This window comes from Melospiza georgiana, chromosome 3 (genome assembly GCF_028018845.1).
Source record: "Melospiza georgiana isolate bMelGeo1 chromosome 3, bMelGeo1.pri, whole genome shotgun sequence".
NCBI lineage: Eukaryota > Metazoa > Chordata > Aves > Passeriformes > Passerellidae > Melospiza > Melospiza georgiana.
The window spans coordinates 63,034,257-63,057,398 of record NC_080432.1 but is presented as its reverse complement, the minus strand read 5'-3'; the positions used below and the strand labels follow the sequence as shown (position 1 = coordinate 63,057,398).

Below are 23,142 nucleotides of genomic sequence, written 5' to 3'. Positions count from 1 at the left end.
CTCTCTAGATTAGTATCTCCAGAACTATCTTGGTGCCACTAAGTTTCCAGAGCTCATAATGAATCATGTGATAATATGTAAATGTGCCTGAGAGAGACTCATTTCTCAGCTTCTCCTCATCCCATTTTCAAATAAGATCTGTCTTTTCTTTTTTCTGTACAGGAGCCAGCAGAAAAAAAAAATTCAGTTCTTGACTCTCATTAGTTGTGTTTCCTTTCCTCTTTTAGTTTCTTATCTTCTGTGTCTTCTCAAACATAACTTAATGGTCTATTTATATCATTATTACATGTTTTTGAGGGATCCTGAACATCCTCTAAGCTTGTGGGACGGAGATTAATTGAAGATAAAGCAAGCTATTAGGTTTGCTACTCATCAAATGATTTTCACAGGTGAACATTAAAACTAATTGGTCAAGTCCATAATGGATCATGCATGAGTTTAAACTCATTCAATACCTATTTTCTTCTAGAAAATCTGGACCACTACTGTGGCCTGTTTGGTTAGCAGTTTCCCGAGTGAAATGCATGATGCCAACCTTTACATGAGACTGAAAGTGATGGGAGTTTGCAAATAAAACTTCTTATTTTCAATGTTCAGTAACACCAATATTTTTTTAATTTACTTTTCAGAAAATACACCTTGATTTAATTATTATTTCCAGTAAAGACAAAATGAAACAAACCCAGAACAGAACTTCTTATAAAGGTCTAGGTTAAAATTAGAGTTATCAGAAGCAGATGCTCCAAATGCTGCTTAAAAAATCCATTTATTTCTTAAGGAAAAAAAGAGATAAGAAACTTGAGGGGCATTATTTTTCACATTGCAGAGATAGATCATAAAGAACTGATCTAAGAAGCCAAGAGCTGTCTCATCATTTGTTCTGTTGTTCTGACATGGGTAATGAGAAGATGACTTGGAAGTTATGCCACACACTCCTGAATCCAAGTCTTCCAAGTGGGCTTTCATCAGTAAGTTGTAAAGGAAATGGAGATGCAAGTTGCAGGTTAGAAAAAAATCCTTGAAATCTCCAGATTTGGTAGCAATTCCTCTGTACTCTAAAAATTAGGAGGAAGACTCAGACTTCCAAGAACTGGTTTAATTGATTAGTCAATTTTAAGTTCTGTAAAAGGTACACTGGAACTGCAAAATGCCTTTCTGTGCTGATACTGACCTTGGTGACCCCAAATGCAGTCAATTTCTACCAGTGAAACTGTTTTCTAATGACCCTATTTGACCTTCAAATTCATCCTTCAGCTCAAAGTTCAATTCCTTCCTTTTGGGATATAATTACAAGTAATCCAAAGCCAAACAGTATTTTCAGTAACAGCTGCATCATTCTGCTGTCTTCCCCTGAGTTTCACTTGTGCAATTCACTGGGACTTCTCAAATGTTTACTGGTCATGAGGAGAGTAACAGAATCCACTACACTGAGTAAAAGATGGGGCTCAAAGAAGTAGCAAGTATTTGTAAGCCATTGCACCAAATAAAATGCACAAGCAATACATTTACTGAGCAAGAAAGCAACGTCTCCCATCCTCCCCAGTACTTCAGTATCAAAATTTATTTTCCTCTCCAAACACTTGCAGCTTTTACAAAATTGTGATGCCTGACAGAAACCTTTCCAAACACCAAGAAACTATTGCTGATAATGGCAAATAGTGACCATTACTCATGAGTGCCTGGCTTTGACTTACACAGTGAAAGTTTAATTTTCACAGTTTGGGAAAGACATACAGTAAGCACCACTAAGAAATATCTCCTTCTTTTAGCCCCTCCAACTCAGTAAGGTGTTCAGATTGGTTTAACACTTGCAGCTGTGAAATCTGAGTGAAATCTCATATTTTATGGAAAAATCCACTCTGAAATTTGGTAAGTAGGTTCTTTTTATCTCAAAGAATCGAAGAAACTGCATAACTTCAGTAGCATGCTGGAGAAGGACCATAAGGAGAGACTAAAATGAAGTACAGATAATGTTATAATTATAGCAGTGGCATAGCCACAACAGCTGGGTGGAAGCTATCAGGTCCTTAGTAATTAAGTGTAAAAGATAATAGCAAGTGATCAAAAGAAAAAAAGCAGAGAGTATCTGTTCTTCTGTACATTTCCACAAGATGTAACTCCACTTTTACATGGAACAATCAACATTTCTGGGCCTCTTGAGCATCCACAATTACTTTAAATGAACAGCAAAACACATAGCCAAACAGCCTTACTAAAGACATCATCTGCATTTGTATTTGGCTATACTGGTTAAGCCAGCTTCTGCAGCCCCTCCTGTCCCTTCTGTTTCCTGTGTTGGCACAGCAAATGCAGCACACTGCAAAAGCTGCACAAAGAAAATGAGTCAACAAACCTGCACACCAAAACTTGACAATGATCAAAAATTCCCCCATAAAGCTGGATGAATTTAGAACTAGATTTCAAGCTACCTTCAGGGCATGCAGATCAAGTGTATGCAGTTTGGCCATGACCTCCCTCCAGCTAGTAAGGAATTACAGCTTTAAAATTTTAGTGACTCAGGATACCATCAGTTTCACTGGATCAGCAGACCAATGCAGGCACCTCTTCTCAGCTCTAAGTACCACTGGCCAGGTGGAGGGAAGGAGCAGACAGTGGTTGTGCAGAACATGCTGGTGACACCCCACAGCTTTAGGAAGAAGAGAGTGGAAGTTCAGGAGGGCCAAATCACGAAGCCAGTGTAACACAAAGCACAAGAGCCATGGGTACCACACTGGTACCACCACTGTCTCCATAATACGGGGTGCTGTGTGTGTGTCATGGTTCAATCCCCACCAGCAACAGAGTACCACGCTGCTGCTCACTCACCCTGACCCCACCAGGCTGGATGGGGAGGAGAATTGTAGCCAGAAGGTTAGAGAAACCAAGTTTTCTCCCAAACTTGTTGACAGAAATAGCTATTTACACAGACAGCTGCCATTTGTAGTGCAATTATGATCCAAACACACAGTAGAACCACAGGAGAAGCAAATCCTAAGTGATCACTATTTGTGTTGTACACAACTTATTCTAAAACCTAGACTTCAGCAAGCATTCAGGTAACAGATTATTTTGAACTAGAGAATGGTCACCTGGTTCATTCTCATTTGGAGCTGAAGATTTTTAATTTCCAAAAGGAGCACCTCAGCACAGTACACTGTGGAGTCCTGTTCTGATCTGGCATGTCTCAGAAGTCTAATGTGCTTCTCACATACCAAGTGCTCCCTCCACCACTTGCCATCACTCCCACTGAAAATTACGTATCCTTGCAGTTTAGGAATGGCATTGTTCATAGCACAGAAGAATAGAGAAATTTAAAGATTTCTCTCCTGTTCCCATTAGATACTTAATCTGTTCTCAGCAGCACAACAGAAACCCTGACTCAATGGAAATCATTAATTTATACTTTCTACTGCCTGCATTACAGAGTTCAGAACAGATGTGAGGTGTAGCTAAAGAAGATTTTCAGACAAAATTAGTGTCAGGTTTTTTTACATTTGTGTTATGCAAAATTGTTTTAGAACTGCAACAGAAAGGGCTGGGTATCTTTTGTCCATTATTTAAAGGAATTCATTATACATGTGTATTTTCCATTCTTTACATACTTACGGAAATAATTTCAGAATCGAGTCAAGAAAGGAATGTTTAAAGGATCTGTACTTTTATCTGTGTCATTAATGGATTGCCTGAAGATATTTAAAAAGCATTCATTACTCCCATATGGCATTTAACCTACAGCAGAAGAAAAAGGCTGCTTTTAAATAAAGCTGCAAAAGTAACACCAAAGGAAGTAACCTACAGCATGTAAACATGAATGTAACACAGCAAAATCCCAGGAAGAGATGGCTTAAAGGAGTATGATATTTTTATTATACAGAGCACAACTCCACTACATGGTCTAGCATTACCAGCCCAAAACAACGAGTAGTTTATGGCTGATAACCATTTTTTAGTCCCTACATACATCCTATGTCTATCTAGTGCATATACAGGGAAGCAAGCTTCAGTTGTTTTTCTTATCCTTAAACTTTGGAAAGAACGATCTGGTTTTAAAAACTGCATACTCTTAATGTTGCTGACAGGGTAAAAAGGCTTTCTCAGTTCTTAATACTATACAACATCAAAAATTTAACAGATTTTTGGTGCTTAGGGTCTTGTCACTGTTCTCATGTGTGCCGAGGTTGAAAGCTGGAGTTGGGAATATTTTCTCCTGGAAAACATGCCTGTCAAACTCTCACATCAGGACTTGCAGTTTCACAGAGGAATACACTGAATATCATAAGGATCATTTCTGTTAATGCTTTGCACGGCAAAATGCACATTTTTCTATGCACCTGAAAGTTTGTTTGTTGTCTCAAATTTCTATGAATCTGATACTAACATTATGGTGGGGGGAAAAAAACCCCAAACCAAACAATATCTGATTTTTAAAATTCAAAGCTTTCAAAAAACACCTGCTTTACATACAGGCAGATAATCCAAAATAGATACTAGAATATTTAATTAAGCACAAAGGAGTTTACTGTTTCAGCTAGCTAATACTAGTGGGTCTCTTCACATTCTTTATGACCAGATTCTTTTCCACGTTGCCTCCCTGAGCACAAGAACAAGCTTGAACCTCTCTGCCTGAGGGTTCTGTTCAAAGCTCAATCAGTTCCACAGGAATGTCTTGTAATTCCTAGATTACTAGCTACTTAATCACAATATCTATTCTGAACACTTTCAATAATGCATATAATTTTTTCCTTGATGTGTAAAAAAATGCTTCAAAAATGCTGAAGTTCATTGTGCAAAGCCAAAGAAAACAATCTGTCTAGACAACAAAAGATATCATTAAGAATGAAAGCAAAGGTTAATGACCAGAATGGTACTTAATTTGAGCATAAATGAATAGCTTCTCCATTATAAACAAAATACCCTGCATTCTCCCTGGATCCTTCACTTTTTCCCTGGAGGAGAGAAGCAGTTCAAATCTGAAGTCATAACTCCTTATAAAGCAAACAGTGAAAATCACAAATCATGCAAATAAATGAAGAAAACAAATCAAGGAGGTCATCATCAGATTTATAAAGAACAGACATAAAGACAACCTACTTATTGGGAACAGCAGCATAAAATTTAAGCAAATAATCTTTGTTGGATGGATGCAGAAGCCAGGGAAAGACTCCAAGGGCTCATACTGGAAGCAACTATTCAGCAGGTGCTCATAGAATCATAGAATGGTTTGGGCTGGAAGGGACCTTAAAGATCATCTAGTTCAAACCTCCCCCCAACATGCACAAGGATACCTTTCACTAGACCAGGTTATTCCAAGTCCCTCTCAGCCTAGCCTTGAACACTTCCATCCACAACCTGTTCCAGTGTCTCATCAAACTCACATTAAAAATTTCTTCCTTATACCTACCAATGATGTCTCAGTTTGAAGCCATTACCCCTTGCCCTATCACTACATATCCTTCTAATAAGTTCCTCTCCAGCTCTCTCCGAGGATCCCTTTAGGTACTGGAAGGCTTCTACAAGGTCTTCCTGGAGCCTTGTCTTTTCCACGCTGAACAACCCCAACTCTCTCAGCCTGTCTTTGTATGAGAGATGTTTCAGCCCTCTGATCATCTTCATGGCCTTGCTCTGGACTCATTCCAACAGGTCCATGTCCTACTCAGAGCTGAACAAAGTATACTCAAGGTGATATCCCGTGGGTCTTCCTATAAAAATGGGGCTATGTTTCCCTTGTGTTCACTCCTAAACTTAGTGAGAGTTTAATTTTATCACAGATTTTTAAACTTCTTTTAAAAAAAACCATTCACAATTTGCATTGCTGTGATATCCAACCCTTTGAATACATTAAATCAACTCAATGGAAAAAAACAGAGGAATATCAAAGCTGCTGCAAATGCCAAACTTCTGTCTGGAACGCACATTGGCACTCAGTAAATATGGATATGTACCCCAGATTTATAGATTTTGTGCACTAAGTCCAACATCAGACTTGCAGAATTTCTGTGTGGGAAAAGAAGATACCTGAATGCACAAATGTCCTAGTGTTGATGGGGATGCACACCAACATTTTCCTTTTTTCAATGTAAAAGTGCATGCGCGCTTTTCTTTCAATTAATTATCTACCATGAAGCAATGGGCTTGTAGTCAAAGTAATCACATTCTCAATACAAAATGAAAGAAAAAAATCTTCTTTCTTCATTCAGACCAAATGCAAATCCACACCAAGTCCATGGAAAACTGAGCTGGGCTCAGCCCATGTGGGACTGTGAAGCCTAAATGCACTATGCTATGCTTGCTACCCCCTCTGGACCCAGTGCAGCCAATCACATATGTGCAGTCACTCGGGATGAAGTTTCCATCCCCAGCAACTGGCCCTCAAGTATTCTTGCCTTGCACTGATGAAAAATAACCTGAACCTTGAAAGCTTTTTTTTGAGCCTTACAAATTTCCCCATGCTCACAGCACAGCCTTGTGTACAGTAACTGCAGCCCCACTGAAGCAACAGAACTTAAGGAAGAACAACCACACAGAAAACCCATCAAGCTATCATTTGGCTAGAATGGTTCCATGTACAGTAAGCTAAGTATTTGGCCAAACTTACACCTTTCTCCTGTGTCATTTTACCAGCAGAAATGGTTTTAATTACAATGGTTTTAATTTGCTTTGTCCAAACAGAATGTGAATGCAGATGTTACAATTTTTATTTGGGGTAAAAAAAAAAATCATTTGACTGTGAATTTGAGAATAATCTAGATATAGATTATATCTCTGGCATGTTAAATAGTGCATTAGGAACAGTTAACATCTTGACAGTAATTTTTGTGTGGAAAACTAAAAGCTTTCTCATTTTAAAGTAAAAAATTAACTTATGTTTTTCAAAGTTTCTTGTCTAAAAATCATTTCATACTACAAAGAAAGAATCCGCTGTTTACAAAACAGAAACAACTGTAGCAACAGAAGGAGAGGGGAATCCTTACAGAACCAGTACATAAATAAGGGCTATAGCTGAGGGTTTTTGAATTTCAGCCAAGATTAAGCCTCTCCTAGTCCTCTAAACAGTATGCCAAACCAGGTCTAGGCATCCTGTGTGACACTACCAACATTTAACTTGACAATTTAAGTAAATGGAAGAAAGCTCTGTATCTCAGCTCAGCATTCTAGACTCTTCTCTACTATTCTTCCTTCTGAAACAAAATACTTCATTTTCCCAGAGCTCACCATGGCTTTCTGCTATCTGATTTTGCAATCTTGTCCGTTCTGCCCTCCTCTCCTACCCAATGCAAGGAACTGCTTCACAAAAAAAAAAAAATGCACCTGAAATGAGGCTTATTTGATAAGCATTCAGCCAGACTCACTTCCAGAAGCTTACTGCAATCTGGTGACTTATTCAGGATCTGAGTCCTGCAGCCCAGCCATGACCACAGTGCCTATAACAGGCAAGGGAACAGTAAATGCCTCCCAGCTCTTACCTGACCACGGTTGTGAAGACTTAAATCGAGACCACATGTAAATTCAGTGTGATGCTCAACTGTCTCCAGCAAAGGATTAGGCTTGGAAAAGTCCCAGAATCTATAGATAGAATAAAGGAGGGAGAGAGAAAGGGAAAAAAAATCAAACAAACCACAATTAAAGTAATTGAAAGGCCATTTCAAAAATATAATGCAAGATATTGACAAATCTGTCGCTGCCAGGGTATTTAAAAAAGCAAACTCATCCACTTAAGAAACATAACAAATCATACTCCTGGTAAAGCCATCTGCTGATTTGCATAAATTAAACCCCACTGGGCAAAGCCATCTTTGTGTCCTGTTGCAGAAACTGAGATCAAATTTGGCACCAAGGAGCAGTCGTTGGGACATCATTAAAAGAGAAGAAAAAACGTAGGTTAGAATATTCTTGTTATATTTCTTGATGGCTGGGGAATTTTATCCCTGAAAGATATTAGCACAATTTGTGATTTTTCTCAGTTTTTGGCATCATTAGCTATGGGGTCTTTATTTATATAAAAATTACACAATCATTTAGAGATCTCAGTCATGCACATTGTCAAATTTGAGACTGTGTTCCTGCAAAACAGAATTTAGTATTATAATTTAGTAACAAATTTGTACTACGCTGCCTTACACAGATAATTCCACTAGTTCATACTTTTAAAGTAAGTTTTTCTTTCGAGTCTTGGTTATTAAAAAATACCAAGAAAATAACAATTCTGAGGTCTTCTACTTCTCCCAGCTACTGTCCCAATAGATGCAGTGTCTATCAATGCAACTAACAGGAAGTACGAGAGATGTAAGAGTAGATGGGATTAAAATAGAGGTAAAAGGCACCTCAGCCATGAAAAAAAGGATTCAGACACAGAACTTTCAGATCATAACACACTGACAAAACCCTGTATGCCAGCACAGAACAAAGATTTATTCTCTTTCTTGTGTTGTATATACCACTGAGAAAAGTCCACAGGCTGCACAGCACAGCACATTTTGTGGGCTGTCAGCTGTAATCAAATTTTGTACAGCCCACATTTTCACACAGGGGTCAATTATATGCTTTACTACTTCTGTAACAATCATAAAGGTCTCTTTGCCTTGTCTTTATTGGGAAAAGTGACAATACTTAACAAGAACAGCTCATTATCAGACCAACTGCAGTGGAAGTACTGTAAGTTCAAACCAATTCAGGGAAAATAGCAAACACTGGAGCCAGCAGGGTCAGTTTGTTTAATATGTAGATGTTATCTCCTTCATAAACAAGGAGAGTGGTATCAGCACAATGGCTATGCCATAGCAACAACCCTCTTAATTTTTTCCTAGTACCTGAGATCTAAAATAAACAACTTATTTTGCAGGAGAGAGGAGCAAAAGACCATTTCAGCATTTTCATCCTCCCACATTTGTTCAAAAGAAGGCAAGGAAACAAATATTTTTGTTACTAAGTAATAGTGTTAGTTCTTAGTAATAGTGTTAGCCTCCATGTGAGCTCTCTACTATTAAATTCTTGAAAGACAAGTGCTCAAAATTGAAAACGATTAAAGGAGATAACTTTAGATCTACATGAATAAAGAACCTAAAAAGACCTTTTGATCAATTTAAAAAATAGCAGGACAATATAGTGCTTGTTATATGGAGTCATGTTGTAAAGAAGCAGTTTTGAGATTAAGAATACTGCAACTTAGTTCAAGTTCAACAGACTGACTAAAAGCTTTGATACATTTTTTAATATATAAATAATTACTAGTGAAAGCTCAAAAAAATGTTCATTGTCAGGACTGATAACCATTGATGACAAATTAATGATGTTTCTCATAACAACTTTGCACTTCAAAGTGAGAAACACTGGTCTATTGCACAGCTTTCAAAACCACCATGGTGACAGCAATGCTTTGCTCAGAGTCGACTTCCACCACATTCTGCAGACTGAGAGGGCAATGCAATTCTTCTAAGACACTGTTTACCACAGCAGGAAGGCTGTACAGAGAACTGAAGATGCACTCACAGCACCAGTAGGTGGGCTTGCATAATTTCAGTTGTAAGTGTTTCTACAGAGTTAGCAGCATTAACTTAAAACACATGCCAGACAACCACAGAGGCTTTTAGGGTCCCTTACAGGTTTGTACAGCCTGTACAATCACAGGTGTGTCACTTAAATCGTTATTTTTACCTATATTATGTATGAAGCCACCACTTCAGTCACACCTGCACAGATCACAAAACCCCAGAACCTGTATGAGTGCATCTTCTTAAACTTTTTAAGGCTGGAATTGTTAAAAACATAACTTCTCCCTCATTTCTCTACAGTTTCTTTGTTTTACATGTACCTGGCACGCAGTTCATCGGCTGCACATATATTGCATGTGCAGAATAAGTGGACTGCTTATTCTGAACAAGACACTATGAGAAGAGAAAAAGCCTGTCAAGTAATGGATTTTATAATTTGTACCACCCACAGCAGTGTCACAAAGACCCGTGCTCCCTGACCAATTCACTTTTGCCAACCCAAATATAGTCTGTCCTGCATTTCTTCTACCTTGTCCTCACCCCCACCCTACCCTTACCACGTGTCCCTGCACCTTCACTACTGGCTGGGAAAAAAGAGGTAGGGAGTATCATTCCAGGTCCAGTGTCTGTACAATGCCTGTGCTGTGGCACCCTGGTGCTGCATGGTGAGGAGCTAGCAGACCAGTAGGAAGGTTACTTGTGGTGAATTCATGCTACGTCTCTCACCGTCCTTAAGGCAGTACTTGGGGTTCCCCTCTCTTGCATGCTCAGGAGTTTCCATTAAATTTGTAAAAACTTAAAGCTTTGTAAATTCAGACTACGAGTTTCCTGTTAAATCTAGTTAAGTTTTCAACAGGTTCAAAAGCTACTCCAGGAAATGATTCTACGAAAATGCACAGATGGAAGCACAAAGAACAACTCATCAAGTCTACATCCTCCTGGGTAAGAAAAAAATATTAAAATATTATGATAAATATTCATGAAAGCTTTACTAATGTTCTTAGGCTACATTATGTCTTCATACATAATATTTTTAGGTGGGTGTGAAGCAGATGTTTAGAGGGTGCTTTCCATACAAGCCCACTCAACAACTAGTGCTAGCATTCACACACAACCACACCAGACACAAGTCACAGTAGCATGTGGATGTATAAAGCCAAGAACCTTTCAAGGGCAAGACAGAACTCAGTGCCAGCTTACTACAGGTGTATCACACAATTCATCCCCCTGCTCCTGTTCTCCAATTCCTGCTCTGACTTGTAAAAGTTCTTCCTGCAAACTAGAAAAACTGTCAGAGGAGAGCTTAGTGTCAAGCTACTTTTGGATACAGGCTGATCAGGGCAATGATGTTACTTCAGGCATTAACATCTAACTATTTACACACTAATATTCTGAAGAGATTATTTCATTATAGTTCCAGTGAAGTATCAACATTATGAAGCAATTTGGGTACAGAAGGACATTTTCCATTTGAGGAAAATAAGAAAAAACCAGCAAATGAGCAAACACCCACTTTTTTCACCTTGAATGAAAATACCAGAAAAAGAATACAAGGATAGTAAGGATACCTAGCTGAAATGAAACACAGTTTATTTTATGATCAGCCTTATTCTTTAAGATTTCTTTGTGATCTGAGTTACTAAACTTGACATAGTGATGGAGAGCTGGAGATAGTGGTTTACCTTACAGTGTGTTGCAGAGATGATGTCCAATATAAAAAGTACAACTTTTAACAAAAATTGCCTTTCTGCCTTAGTGATAAGCTTCTGTGAATATGATCCAAGCTCTGGCCTGATACCAGCTTAATGAAGCTCTATAATTTATCAGCTCTTCTGTTTAGATTTTGGTGAGCACTGTCTGTGACTAATGCACCAAGATTTCTTCTTTATATGGAAGAGTCCAAAAATACAAAATGGTGATTCCAGTAAAAGATGACACTGGTGTTCTTCCAAACTGAATTTTGACAGAGATAGCATTTAAGAATATGCATGCAGACCTAAAGTAGTTCTGGAAATATTACAGTACTTTGTGTATTTCCTGGCATTTTAATGATTCATTTGTGTTCAATCTGCTCTTTAATTAGCCTACATTTTTTTCTGAGCTCCTCCAAAGAGTAAGGAAATGGTACAGAAAGCATTTGTCTGAATGAAGCATTTACTGGACAGGGATTATAAATCATTATACCAAGGTATGTAAAAACTCAAGTTCAAATCAACATCCTCATCCTCTTTTTCTCAGCTCCCAGTACCAAGTTGTGAACTAGGTTTCTTAATAGCTTGACTACAGTGCTTACATTCCATGATTATACTATTTGCAAAGTTAACAAAGCTAAGCATTGTTAACTTTGTTTTCAACCTATTTTTTTCTTTTAGATAACCAGTCGTGATTATGTGCCAAACTAGCTGTATGACCTGAAATAAATAAAACCTCTGCTTCTTACATGGTAGTTTGATAATCTGAACTAATACTTGCAGCTGTTTAGTTAAACTATAAAGCTTCAGTAACTTTTAAGATTACAGAACTCTAACAGTAAAGGATTGCTCCAATACTATGCTGTATCTGTTATCTACTATAAACTAATGCTTTCAGGTAATTCTGAGCTTCAAACAGACACACCAAAGAATATAAATGAACAATATCATAAAGTGCTATTAAAATAACACTGCAATGAATCTGTTTTTAAGGGGCTGACATACCATGCTGTTCTAGGAAACAAAATTCAGCAACCCCCCACCAAATGGGGCTAAAATGTCACAGGCCTTGAGCAGATTCAACAAGATCCATAATTAATTCCATGTACTAGAATCCCTACTTCTCTTCCACCTTTTATGCATTGATCAAGGATTTTTATTCTTAAATTAAAACGTACGTGTATGTGTGCATATATTCACATCCATGTGTGTGTGGGGTACATGGATGTGCACATATGACAGGATGTGTACATGTATGTACATGTGGAGTCTATGGTGCATCCAGTAAAATGACCCTATGTGGTAGAGGTACAATATAGCCTTTAAAAGAGATGTTCCCAAATTCTTACGGCAACAATTTTTCTCCAGAATAGTTATACAGAATATTCTGCTTGTGACACCTTTTCCAAAGACTTTCACCTAGCCTTCTCTGTCGTTTGTTCACTCATACCAAATCCAACAGTTTTACTAAACTGTTAAAAATCTTTATTTGATCTCTTCAAGTATGCTGTCTCCCCTTAGTAATGACAAGTAAATCTTGGAACAGAAAAATTATGCCTAGAGTGAATTTTGTGAAGAGGTCCCCAGGCTCTACATTTATAGACATGATGCTTTGTGAGCTAGTAGCTCTCTCTGCCTTTTCTGACAAATTCCACATAGGAAAATGTCAGAGATGAAATTGCACTACATTTCAGTACTGCATGAAGCACATTAGCACCAAACCTGAAGGATATATAACTGGTGTCAAAAAGGGGAAGAGCATGACAGCACAATCAAGTCACTTCAATGCTCAATGGGTTAACTTCATGATGCAACTTTATATGATGCTATAGCAGAAGACTGGATAGATTTATGATTTGGCAACACAGAGGCACTGAGAATTAGCAACAGAACCCTTTGGCAGCAGAACCTCTCTAGATCTGCTGTCAGACCAATTAGGACACAGCCAGAAGTGACATTACTTGAGATGATGTGGACAAGTGCACAACTTTGCAGTCCTTTATGGAGGCAAGAGGGCTTCTCCCATTTCTTAAGGTACTGCCTATTACATTCAGTCCATATTAGAAAATTAAAATGTATATCAAGCAATTTGGTTGAGGTATTCAAGAATATTTCATAGTGCATTGACTTGTGATACCATGTATCTTAAGAGAAATCCCAGTATCAAATCAAACTTATTTAGGACCTTAAATCAGCTTTAAAACAACAGTACTATGAGATCCTCAGCAGTATCAGATATACTGAGCAACCAGGGGAACTTGCAGAAGTGCTGTCTAAATTCAGCATACACATTATGGAACACTACTAAAGCTTCCTCAGATACTGGTAGGACAAAAACATTGTTCATAAAAAGCCTAAATAAAAATGTGCCACAGAAACATATGAACTCACCTAACTAATTTAATTTAGGGGGTTATTACCTTCTTATCAGACATTATCCCAGCTGGATGCAACTATGCTCAGCAGAGTGATGTGAAAAGGATTGCAGAAAGCATGTGACAGAGCAGATATTGCTCAGCAGAGTGACTGAGCTGGGCTTTAAGTGACAAACCCATGTGTTTTCAACATAGCTTATGAAGCATCTGACAGCAACATTAACTGCTCTCCAGTATATCCACTCTGGAACTGTTTTCTATTGCAAGTCATATTAAAATAGATCACTTTTCTGTTTTTATCCAGTTAGAGAAAATACTGTACCTTACAGTAAAATCATAGGAGCAAGAGGCCAATATAGTTGCATGGAATGGTGAAAACTGCAAAAAAACAAAGCAATTTTTAAAGTTAAAACATTGTGAACACATACAGGCTTACTGTAAGCAGCAAGTTATCAAAGTTTAACTACTTAAATGGTTTTGGTTCATATCACATCATGCTGCAACGAAACAGACTACATCAATGTATTTCTCCCCCATGCTTCTAATTACAAAGAATCATAGAATTAATAATCACAAGGACTGCTCTGTGGGATCCTGTTTTGCTTAGATTTCATTACAGCAGTACCAAATAACTCTGCTGTAAAGTTAAGAAGTTCTGGAACAGTCATTAAGTTCTGCTTTTGGCTAATAGACTAAGTTTCATCTTGTTATGTAAATCAAGTTTCAAACCAGCTATGTGACCAGTTAATTATTTTCAGAGAGACAAAATCTGTGCCATACTGCAGAGAATATAAGATATATTACCATCATTATTCTATATCCCCACAATTTTGAAATTATTCATACAAATGGGAAAATTGGAGATAAGTGGAAAAACTGAAGGCAATATAACATCACTTCATGATTTCCCCCTCTCCTACAGGGCATTTTACAGGATACACTCTTCGATGGACTCTTGCAGACTGGTCTAACAGCTGCAGCATAAGAAGGGTGCAGTTATGCAAAAATTATTCATCTCAGCTCTAGTTTTTTTGCAACCTTCAGTTTCCAACTATTTTAAAATCTGTACTTCTCAGTAAGAAATACAACAAGCCACTGACATAACTTGAGTTTGAAATGCAGGTCCCCCACACTGTGGTTCACAGTTAAGTCTTCCTGCAAGACTTCTAATATTATTCACAGCAATTACAAAGTCAAAAGTTAAGTCTAGGCTATTGCCACAACCACCCAGGTTGTCAAGAGAGCAGCGTATGTTGATGGCTGCTGAAGTCTGCTGACAGAGCTCTCTTTATTACAGCAGAATTGAGGAATGTGCATGCTGGAACTTGAACCTCTGCAGAGTTCCTGCAATTTTTTTTTGAGGGGAAAAAAACCCCAAAACAAAACGGGTTCTGCACCTCAGGAAAATGAATACTAGAGGGGAAGAAGTCTGACGGGCAACAAAAAACAATGGTACACTTTCCATAAGCCCCCTTTGCATATTCTCATAGTTTAAGATAAAGCAAAACCATACTGTCAAAGTTTTATTTAAATCTTAAGTATCCTAGAAACTTACCTAAGCAAACTCTATCAAAATACTTAGCAGAGTGCTACACATGTAAGTTGAAAAAATTTGCATAATTTCTTTCTGCTACAAGAGAAAATTCTGTTCAATTTAGCTGTAAGATAGTACAATTTTAGCATCTGCCTGCTAAACAGGCAGAAGATACCACCACATCATCCATCCTGATTCCAACATATCCAAATATCTTTTTAGGTAAATTTGAAAAATATAACTGTATTTCAGTGTAAGACATTGAAGCCAGCTAAGAACGTGAGGATCAAATGCACCAACATCAAAATCACCCAAAAAGGACTCCAGATGACCTCAGTGCACTGATAATGCCCTGTACTGCAGTGAAAGACCAAAATAAATCTGCAGGAATCCTGACAGTTTTGTGTTGGGTAGAATTCCTTGCCAGCCTCAGATCTGCTGCCAAGACTTGTGGTTTCCACTTTCTTTTCCACTTCAAACTGTGTGCTCCTGTACCCCTCCTTTGTGTCAAGGCTTGCAATTGTGTGGTTGAGCAACAAATTGAAACAGCTTAATGATCCAGACAGAAACTAGTCACTTCCAGGGACAGGGTTTTCAGTCAGAGCCATCAGCTGAAGCTTTACAATTGCTTGTGTCAGCACAGCACAGGGGAAGGGATATCAGTAGAGGCAGCTGCCTCTATAGAGGCAGCATCCAGGTCTCTCTCTCAACTCACTGTGACTGGTGAGTTACACCACACAAGTGGAGATATTGCACCACCTCGAAGGGCTGGCCCACACTGTCATATCTTATGTGCTCAGGGACCATGGCTGTCTTGAAATGGAAGCAATGAAAGCCTGGTAAGATGGAATAGAAGTCATGTACTCTCAGTGAGCCTCCTTAGTACATGGATGCATCTTCTCCTATGAAAAATATTTTACAGAGCCAGGTTAGAGAATAGCCATGCAGGCATTAAATTAGAAAAAAAGACTCAGCATCAAATACCAGTGAGGAGAGCAGACCAGGAGTAGCTGGGATAAGCAGAGCAGGTGCTTCTCATGTTGTCTGACCATGAAAAGGATTTGTGATACAGAATGACTACCTGAATCACACCCTTTTCTGACAAATTACAAACTAAGCACAGTAACTTCTAAATATGTTAGAAACAAATCAAGGCCATGTGAAGCAAAAAACCAACCAAGGATAACTTCTTCCGCCAGAAAAAGTTTCTTTCCTAGAAAATATTAATAAACATACCTGTTCTAGAAAGGCTTTAAAAGAATTAAGTACTATCTCCTTTTCCAGGAGACTTTGATATTGATGTATTTGACCCTCACACTCTTTGCTAGTTTCAATATTTCACACTGAAACACAGTTTTAGACTTTGAGCTTACCTAAAAAGATATTTGGATACATATTTTCATACAACATGATAAAAATGTCATTGTGCATTGAAAGCAAATTCTTATTGGTGGGTGTTCTAGCTGTACACAGATCTAGTAAAGTCATCTGTAGCCTTTCAGGCATAAAGTTTCAAAATCCCTTTGAATGCATTAATATTTTCTTTGTACACACAAAAGTATATATTCACAATGTGTTTTGTATCTTGTTTTCTGTGAATATTTGCCCTTTGTGTAGAAAGAGAAAAGCATAATTTAGAAATGAGTAAGGGAACATGTTTTCCCCATCTCAAATTTCCCTCATAATTTAACTGAAAGTAACCTTCAAACCCTCTCCCAAGCCCTCTAACATCCTGTTGTTTTTTTTCCTTAGCTATTAGATAACATAAAATATTACTGGCTCACAGAAAAATTTGTGTAAAAATTCAGTGATGGTCACTGGGAAATAAAACACAACTTACTTTTACTCTTCTGATGGCATAGGTATGACCAAGCAAGACGAACACTGGTTGCCGGATGTTCCTCAAATCCCAGCCTTTTAAGCTACAGTCAACTGCACCGGTCACCAGCAAGTTCTGATGATTTCACAAAACAAAGATGTATCATGACAATTTAATTACTAAATTGTAGCAATGTATATGTTGGATACAAAAGTTAGATAAATCAAAAAATACAGATTCATAAATCATAAATGAAGTGACACCCACAGTATGTAAATTAAAGAGCACAGACAAACACAAACTGGTCTTCCACTTTTGACTACTCTGCCCGCTAGAGTTAAGCAAAATCTCTGATCTGCTTGGGCTGACCATCTCTTAGAACGAAGCTCTTCTGGAGATGCAATAGTGAATGAGAGCAACAATGCAACTAGGCATGTTTTCATAAAGAGAAGATGCAATAATGTTGCAGTAAAACCCCCTGCTATTTAATGAGAGTGGTTCAATTAGCAAAACAGTGGGATGAACGGTTTTATACCTCATCATATTTGCACCAGTCACAGCTCAAGACCTCAGCCTGGTGGGCTGGTATCACAAGTTTGACTCCTGGAGTTTTCACATCCCAAATTCTTAAAGTCTGATCACCTGAAACAAAGAGAAATCGATCCAATGTTGTTGCATCAGTTACAAGTTTCAGTTAATCCGTTAGTACTTAGCAGACAAGTGTTTCTTAGCTTTCTCATCTACCCCTAAAGACCTACAGCATTTGTATACACCCTTCTTACAAATTCAGTTCCTAACAGTTTGTAAAGATATTGAAAGCTGCATCAGCTGACAGGACAACTAAGCTTTTCAATTTTTAAAATTGGGATTTTAAAGCCCTGAATATTTAGCTTTGTGTCAACAAAAATAGATTCTCTAGCTCTCTAGCTTCCAGAGAGAGAAAATTAATTAGAATTTATTATTACTATGCTTATGTTCATTCAAGAGACAAGTTTCATCACTAAAAGATGATTAAAACACTCATTATTTCTATATCAATAGAATCAATACTTGTATCAATACTACCTAAATTTAAAAAACACTGTTTTATGCTGCTACTGAAGAAATTATTGATAATTCTGTATAATGATTGTTTTCATGCCCTTTATATACAAGCACTTTGATGGTTTTAGTGCCCTGTTGGTCACTGGCTGTAAAGTATACAGCTGGGCACAAGAAAAATCATAGCTCTTTTCAAGAAACTGGCTAGAGATCAAACCCACTCCTAGAGCCACAGCAACACTCCTAACTGCACGAACCACCAGACTCCCAAAACAAAAATCTCATTAAACATTTGGAAGTTTAAATAAATAAGGCAGAGAGAGCTTAGTTCACTACATGTCACAAGTCCAGCCTTCTGACCACAGAGACCATGAGGAGCTTGCTGTGGTGTTGGCTGGCTTGTCCTCAGCCCTCAGGACTGGGAGAGATGCTGCACTCTTGGTGGATAAATTCCCCATCTGTAAGGTGGGAACAACACCCAATTTCTCCCTGTTTTCACTGCCCTCCCCTACTGTCAAGAGGAAGACTGCTGCTCAGTACAGGGATAGCACTCCTGACTATGGCACCCTGCAGGCAGCTGAAGCCTCAAACATCGCTGCAGAGCTTATAAAAACAGGGCAACATATGGAGAGGAAGAAACACGAGCAGCAGGGTTTTGGCAAAAGAACAGGTAGCACGCCCTGGATCCACTCTCCATTAGCCTTGCTAATCTGCTTGCCTGCAGAGGACAGTTCAGTTTGAGTTTTAAGTCTTTCTGAGATATTATAATGGACTTCTTAAAAAGCTTTTATTTTAATTTCATCAGATAACATAGATTTGAAGGGGAAACACATATTTCATGACAGACAGGATCATTTTCCCCAAGCAATATATAAATTCAGGTGAACTAGAATGAACTGCTACAGAGATGCTACAGTAGCATTATGAGGGCCAAACGCATTTGGAAAAGTAAGTTATTCAGCCAATATCAATTTTGACACTAAATGTAAAATTGCCTCAATTACTTCTTTTTAAATAGAAAATGCTGATGCATGAGAAAATGAAAAAAATTGTTATTTTTCCACGGTTTTTTGTTGTTGTTGTTGGTTTTGGTGGTTTTTTTTAAATTTGAAAATGCTAGAGTTAGCAGTTATAATTCTGGCTGGCACTATTAGTGAAATGTTTTTAATGGAGTAACACAACATGCAAGTGAACCTTTCTGTGAATAGAAAAGACTGATCTAAAACCAAACGAAAATCCAATTTTTCCATTTAAGTGGAAAAATCAGATTAATAAAAAACCCCCTGATAAACAGTGTAATCCTGACTCAGTGCACCTTTTAACAAACTTTTTTTAACCTCAAGCTTATTTCCATTCATACATATATATTTACATTTAATTTCAACAAAACCTACAGTAAAAAATTTGCAATTTCCACATTTCAATGAGTACTACAAATACTGAGGATGCACTTCTCCTACAAGATAAAGCAAAAGTAGGATAATAATAATAGAAACTACAAGGAAAGCACACCTAGTACAACCATATCTATTAACAGACACTTCTAGCTGACACACTAAAGTAAGCAACCAGAAAAGTACCCACCATTTCCCCCCTAAAATATTTCTATTTTTGTAAGAAGCAGTTTCTCTATGGCAACAGACTTTTACTGGTCCATTGGATAATTTATTATGATTTCAGAATTGTTTATACATTGTACTGCTTTCTTTCTTTCTAATGAATATTTGTTAAATCTTGGACGAATCAATAAAACTACACAATGTACACTCATCTATTCAAAACTTTTCAATTGATGCTAATCTACAAGTACATCATTCTTATACAGAAGATAAAGATTGCTAATGTGAATGACAATGTCTAATAGTGAAAAGATAAAGTATTTTCAAGATTTAAATTTCATGTAGGCTTAATACTATCTTTTATTTTCATAGATATATTTTACCCAAATTCATAAATCATCATCTCCAAAGTCCTGTGAGAACAACCAGCTAAGTAAATGTTCTCTCACTACAACACCTAGTGTACACCTTCCCCAGCTCATTATTTCATGCAGTATGATTTGTTCAATCATAGATGTGTTTACAATTTGAATACCAAACACAGAAAGGTGCACCAGGACTACATGCCAGCCTGATCTATGAAACTACAGCTTGGCAATCCCCTTACTACACACATTTATCACCAAGAGACCAGTAAGCAAGAAGAGACTTCTTAAAAAGCAACTCACTAACTCAGGGCTCGCAGTAAAACAGAACGTGAAATAAAAAATGGGTTTTAGTTTCAACGTTAAAGTGTAGCACTCAATGCAAGGACTTACAAGAGTGGGATCTGGATTTACAGATTCATTTGTAAAGTAGCAAAGCTACAGTCATCCAACACTTTTGTCAGCATAATAAAACTGTATCAGAAATTATCACATCTTGTTGTGATACAAGAAAATTTTTTGCCCTGGGCTTTGAGTCTGAAAAACAAGTCTTTGAGCAAAGACTACAATTAATTGATCTATTCTGATGAATACACACATTGTCAGGCAGATTTCAAAAAAATTTCTTTCCCTTATTAATGAATTAAGATATTATTAAAATTATGTACCTGCCCTGATCAGTAAACTTAAAGACTGATTTAAAAAGGAAAGCAGTATTAAAACTAAGGGCCCAGTATTTAATAAAATAGCTATCAGTCATTCTAAATCTGGGCTTTGTTAAATCCAAAACATCCATATTTTTATTTGTCAGTGTTGTATCTGTATCGAAGAATACTTGCAGATAAAGTTAAAATGGTATTTATTAGGTACTTTATATTGTTAAAGGACAATAAACCCAATTGATACTAAAAAGGATGCTTTCTTTATAAACCACAGGACTAAGCAAGGCCTATTGTTCTGCAGCCATGGAGAATCATTTAGCAGAACTGATTAACATTTGACTAAATACTACTGTTGTGTGCATTTCAAATGTTTTTTATAAGATTCTTACCAATTTGCTCTCTGGGTTAAAAAAAAATAAAAAAAATCTAGACAAATGACATAATGACTCATTAAACCCCTTTAGCCATGAGGCTGCTGTTAATGCTGTTAGTGGCTTCATGTCACTTCTTTAATGACATTTTCCACATCAGTGTGTTTCCAGCGTAAGGCAGACATTTACCAGGGCTCTGGTTTGGTGCCACACGTACACCTGAACATCCTGCTTATCTGCTCAGAAATTGTTACTGACATCACAACAGCACTTATTTACACATCCAGAATTAAGTTTGCTCTGTTACTATGAACTCCCAATTTTAAAAAATAACAATAACAAAAAAAAGATAAGATATTTACTTTCAGGTTTTGAAGTACAAATGATTGTGAATGAAGACAACAGCATGGTAAAACACCTCACATGTCCCTGTAAATGTTAAATGGAAGTTTATTAGATGCTGAATAAAACCTATTTGACTGAAGCATGAGACATATATATCTTCTGCAATTCAATTGCATTTTATTGTCCGCTGCAGACAAGCTCAGTTTTCTTGTATGTATTCAGAATGGAGACTTAATGAAGCAAAAAAAGCTATACCCAGTATCAAATTCTTTCTCAATTGCTTTTTATTGCCATCTTGGATTTCTCATTTTCTTCACTTGTATTCCTCTTCTAGTCTCATAATAGCTTGGGAAAAAGCCATATTTCAAAATCAAATATAAGCTTCAGGCATAGGTTGATCCTTTTGAACAGCTATTTTACTGTGGTTTGCAATTCTGTATGGTTTTCTGTTTTCAGTGTTCACAAACTAATTAGTTACATGGAAATTAAACTTCTGCAGGATTCTATGGGGATTCAAATAAAGACAAAAAATGGCAGGGGTGTGGCATGCAATATGATTTTAGATCTTCTTTCCCCTTGCTCACATCCTTTAAAAGTAAAACAAGAGTGCATTGTTTTACTTACATTTAGTTTAATCTGAAGTATTTAAAGAGCAACATTTTTTCCAATCTGTGGTTCACAACATACCTAACTTACCTTACTCATACATGCAGAATTGAAGATGCTGCCACATTAAACAGTTCATTTCTCAAGCATTACAACTTCACTATTAAGATAGCAGTAAGTACATGGTTGTGAGTAGGTATGTGTGAGGTGGGATGAGAAAGGAGACAAGTGGGGCAAAAGAGAGAAAAAAAAAGACACAGACATACAGATACCCTACAATCTCAAAGCAGTACAGACTCCTTCAAGAAAAGAATGGTTCAATAATATTTAACAACATCCAAAAAAAGCTATTGTTTTTAAAAGTGAAGAAATACAAGTGAGATGAAAAGAAGTATGAAAAGAAGTGCATAAAGTTTCCCTCCAGATGCATTTCAGTTACTAATTTTCAAGACAACAAAAAGTTGCATAATAAGAGACCACAGAACTGCAGGTCAACCTTTCCAGCAAGCACATCCCAAAGAAGGGAACAGCTCTAAATTTGACACAGTACTATCACATTGAGATTCAAGTTTCTCTCCAGCTCCAACTTTAGCTCAATAGAAGATGAATCATCAGTGAAATTTAGCTTTCTGTCCCATGATTTTCTGTCATCCTCATAGAGTATGCAGATCATAGCAAGTTTTAAATGAGGACAACCAGCTTCCTTGAACAGTTCCACTTTACTCCCATCACATACCTTGACTGACAGACTAGAATGCCATTAAGCACTGAACAATAAACTCTCTGAACACCAGCTGTGTGATGTACGTTTCTTACAAGGAACTGGCCTTTACACACAGAGCTAGAAGGTCATGAGTCCTTTTACTATCCACAATCCTTCTGACAAAAGAAATGACTGCCAATATGTATTTTCTATAGTAAAACAATCCAATCAAACCACAAGAAAATTACAATGCAAACACAAAACCTTTTCCACATCAGCATGTCATGATTTCTATGTTATTTCATCTAGAAGTACACCAGACATTTTATTTTGGAAACTGTAAGAAAGTTCATCATAATTTTGAAGACTTCTTCTAAAATCTAATCATTTTATACCCAGAATTACACTATCAGTGTACCAATAGCAGATTTTTATTTCACACCCGAGTGAGAACTTCACACTTAGGGAACAAAAATAATGTGTCTTTTGTGCACGTTGTTTTTCCATCAATGAGGGAAAACTGACTGCAATTAGCTTTAGGCTCCAATAGCATAATAGTCCCTTTCAAGCATCAAAGTAAAAA

The 23,142-nt window shown here is 37.2% G+C and overlaps 1 protein-coding gene across 1 annotated transcript in view; it reads right to left on the bottom strand.

The window, feature by feature from the left end:
- The window catches only part of PEX7 (peroxisomal biogenesis factor 7), a 39,328-nt gene that overhangs the window by 6,611 nt on the left and 9,575 nt on the right, over window positions 1–23,142 (bottom strand). The window contains exons 6-9 of the mRNA XM_058020323.1: window positions 17,443–17,549; window positions 16,929–17,042; window positions 13,877–13,932; window positions 7,464–7,563 (exon numbers count right to left, since the gene is read on the bottom strand). Of these exons, the coding sequence (XP_057876306.1) occupies window positions 7,464–7,563; window positions 13,877–13,932; window positions 16,929–17,042; window positions 17,443–17,549 (377 nt within the window). The remainder of the gene's footprint in view (window positions 1–7,463; window positions 7,564–13,876; window positions 13,933–16,928; window positions 17,043–17,442; window positions 17,550–23,142) is intronic.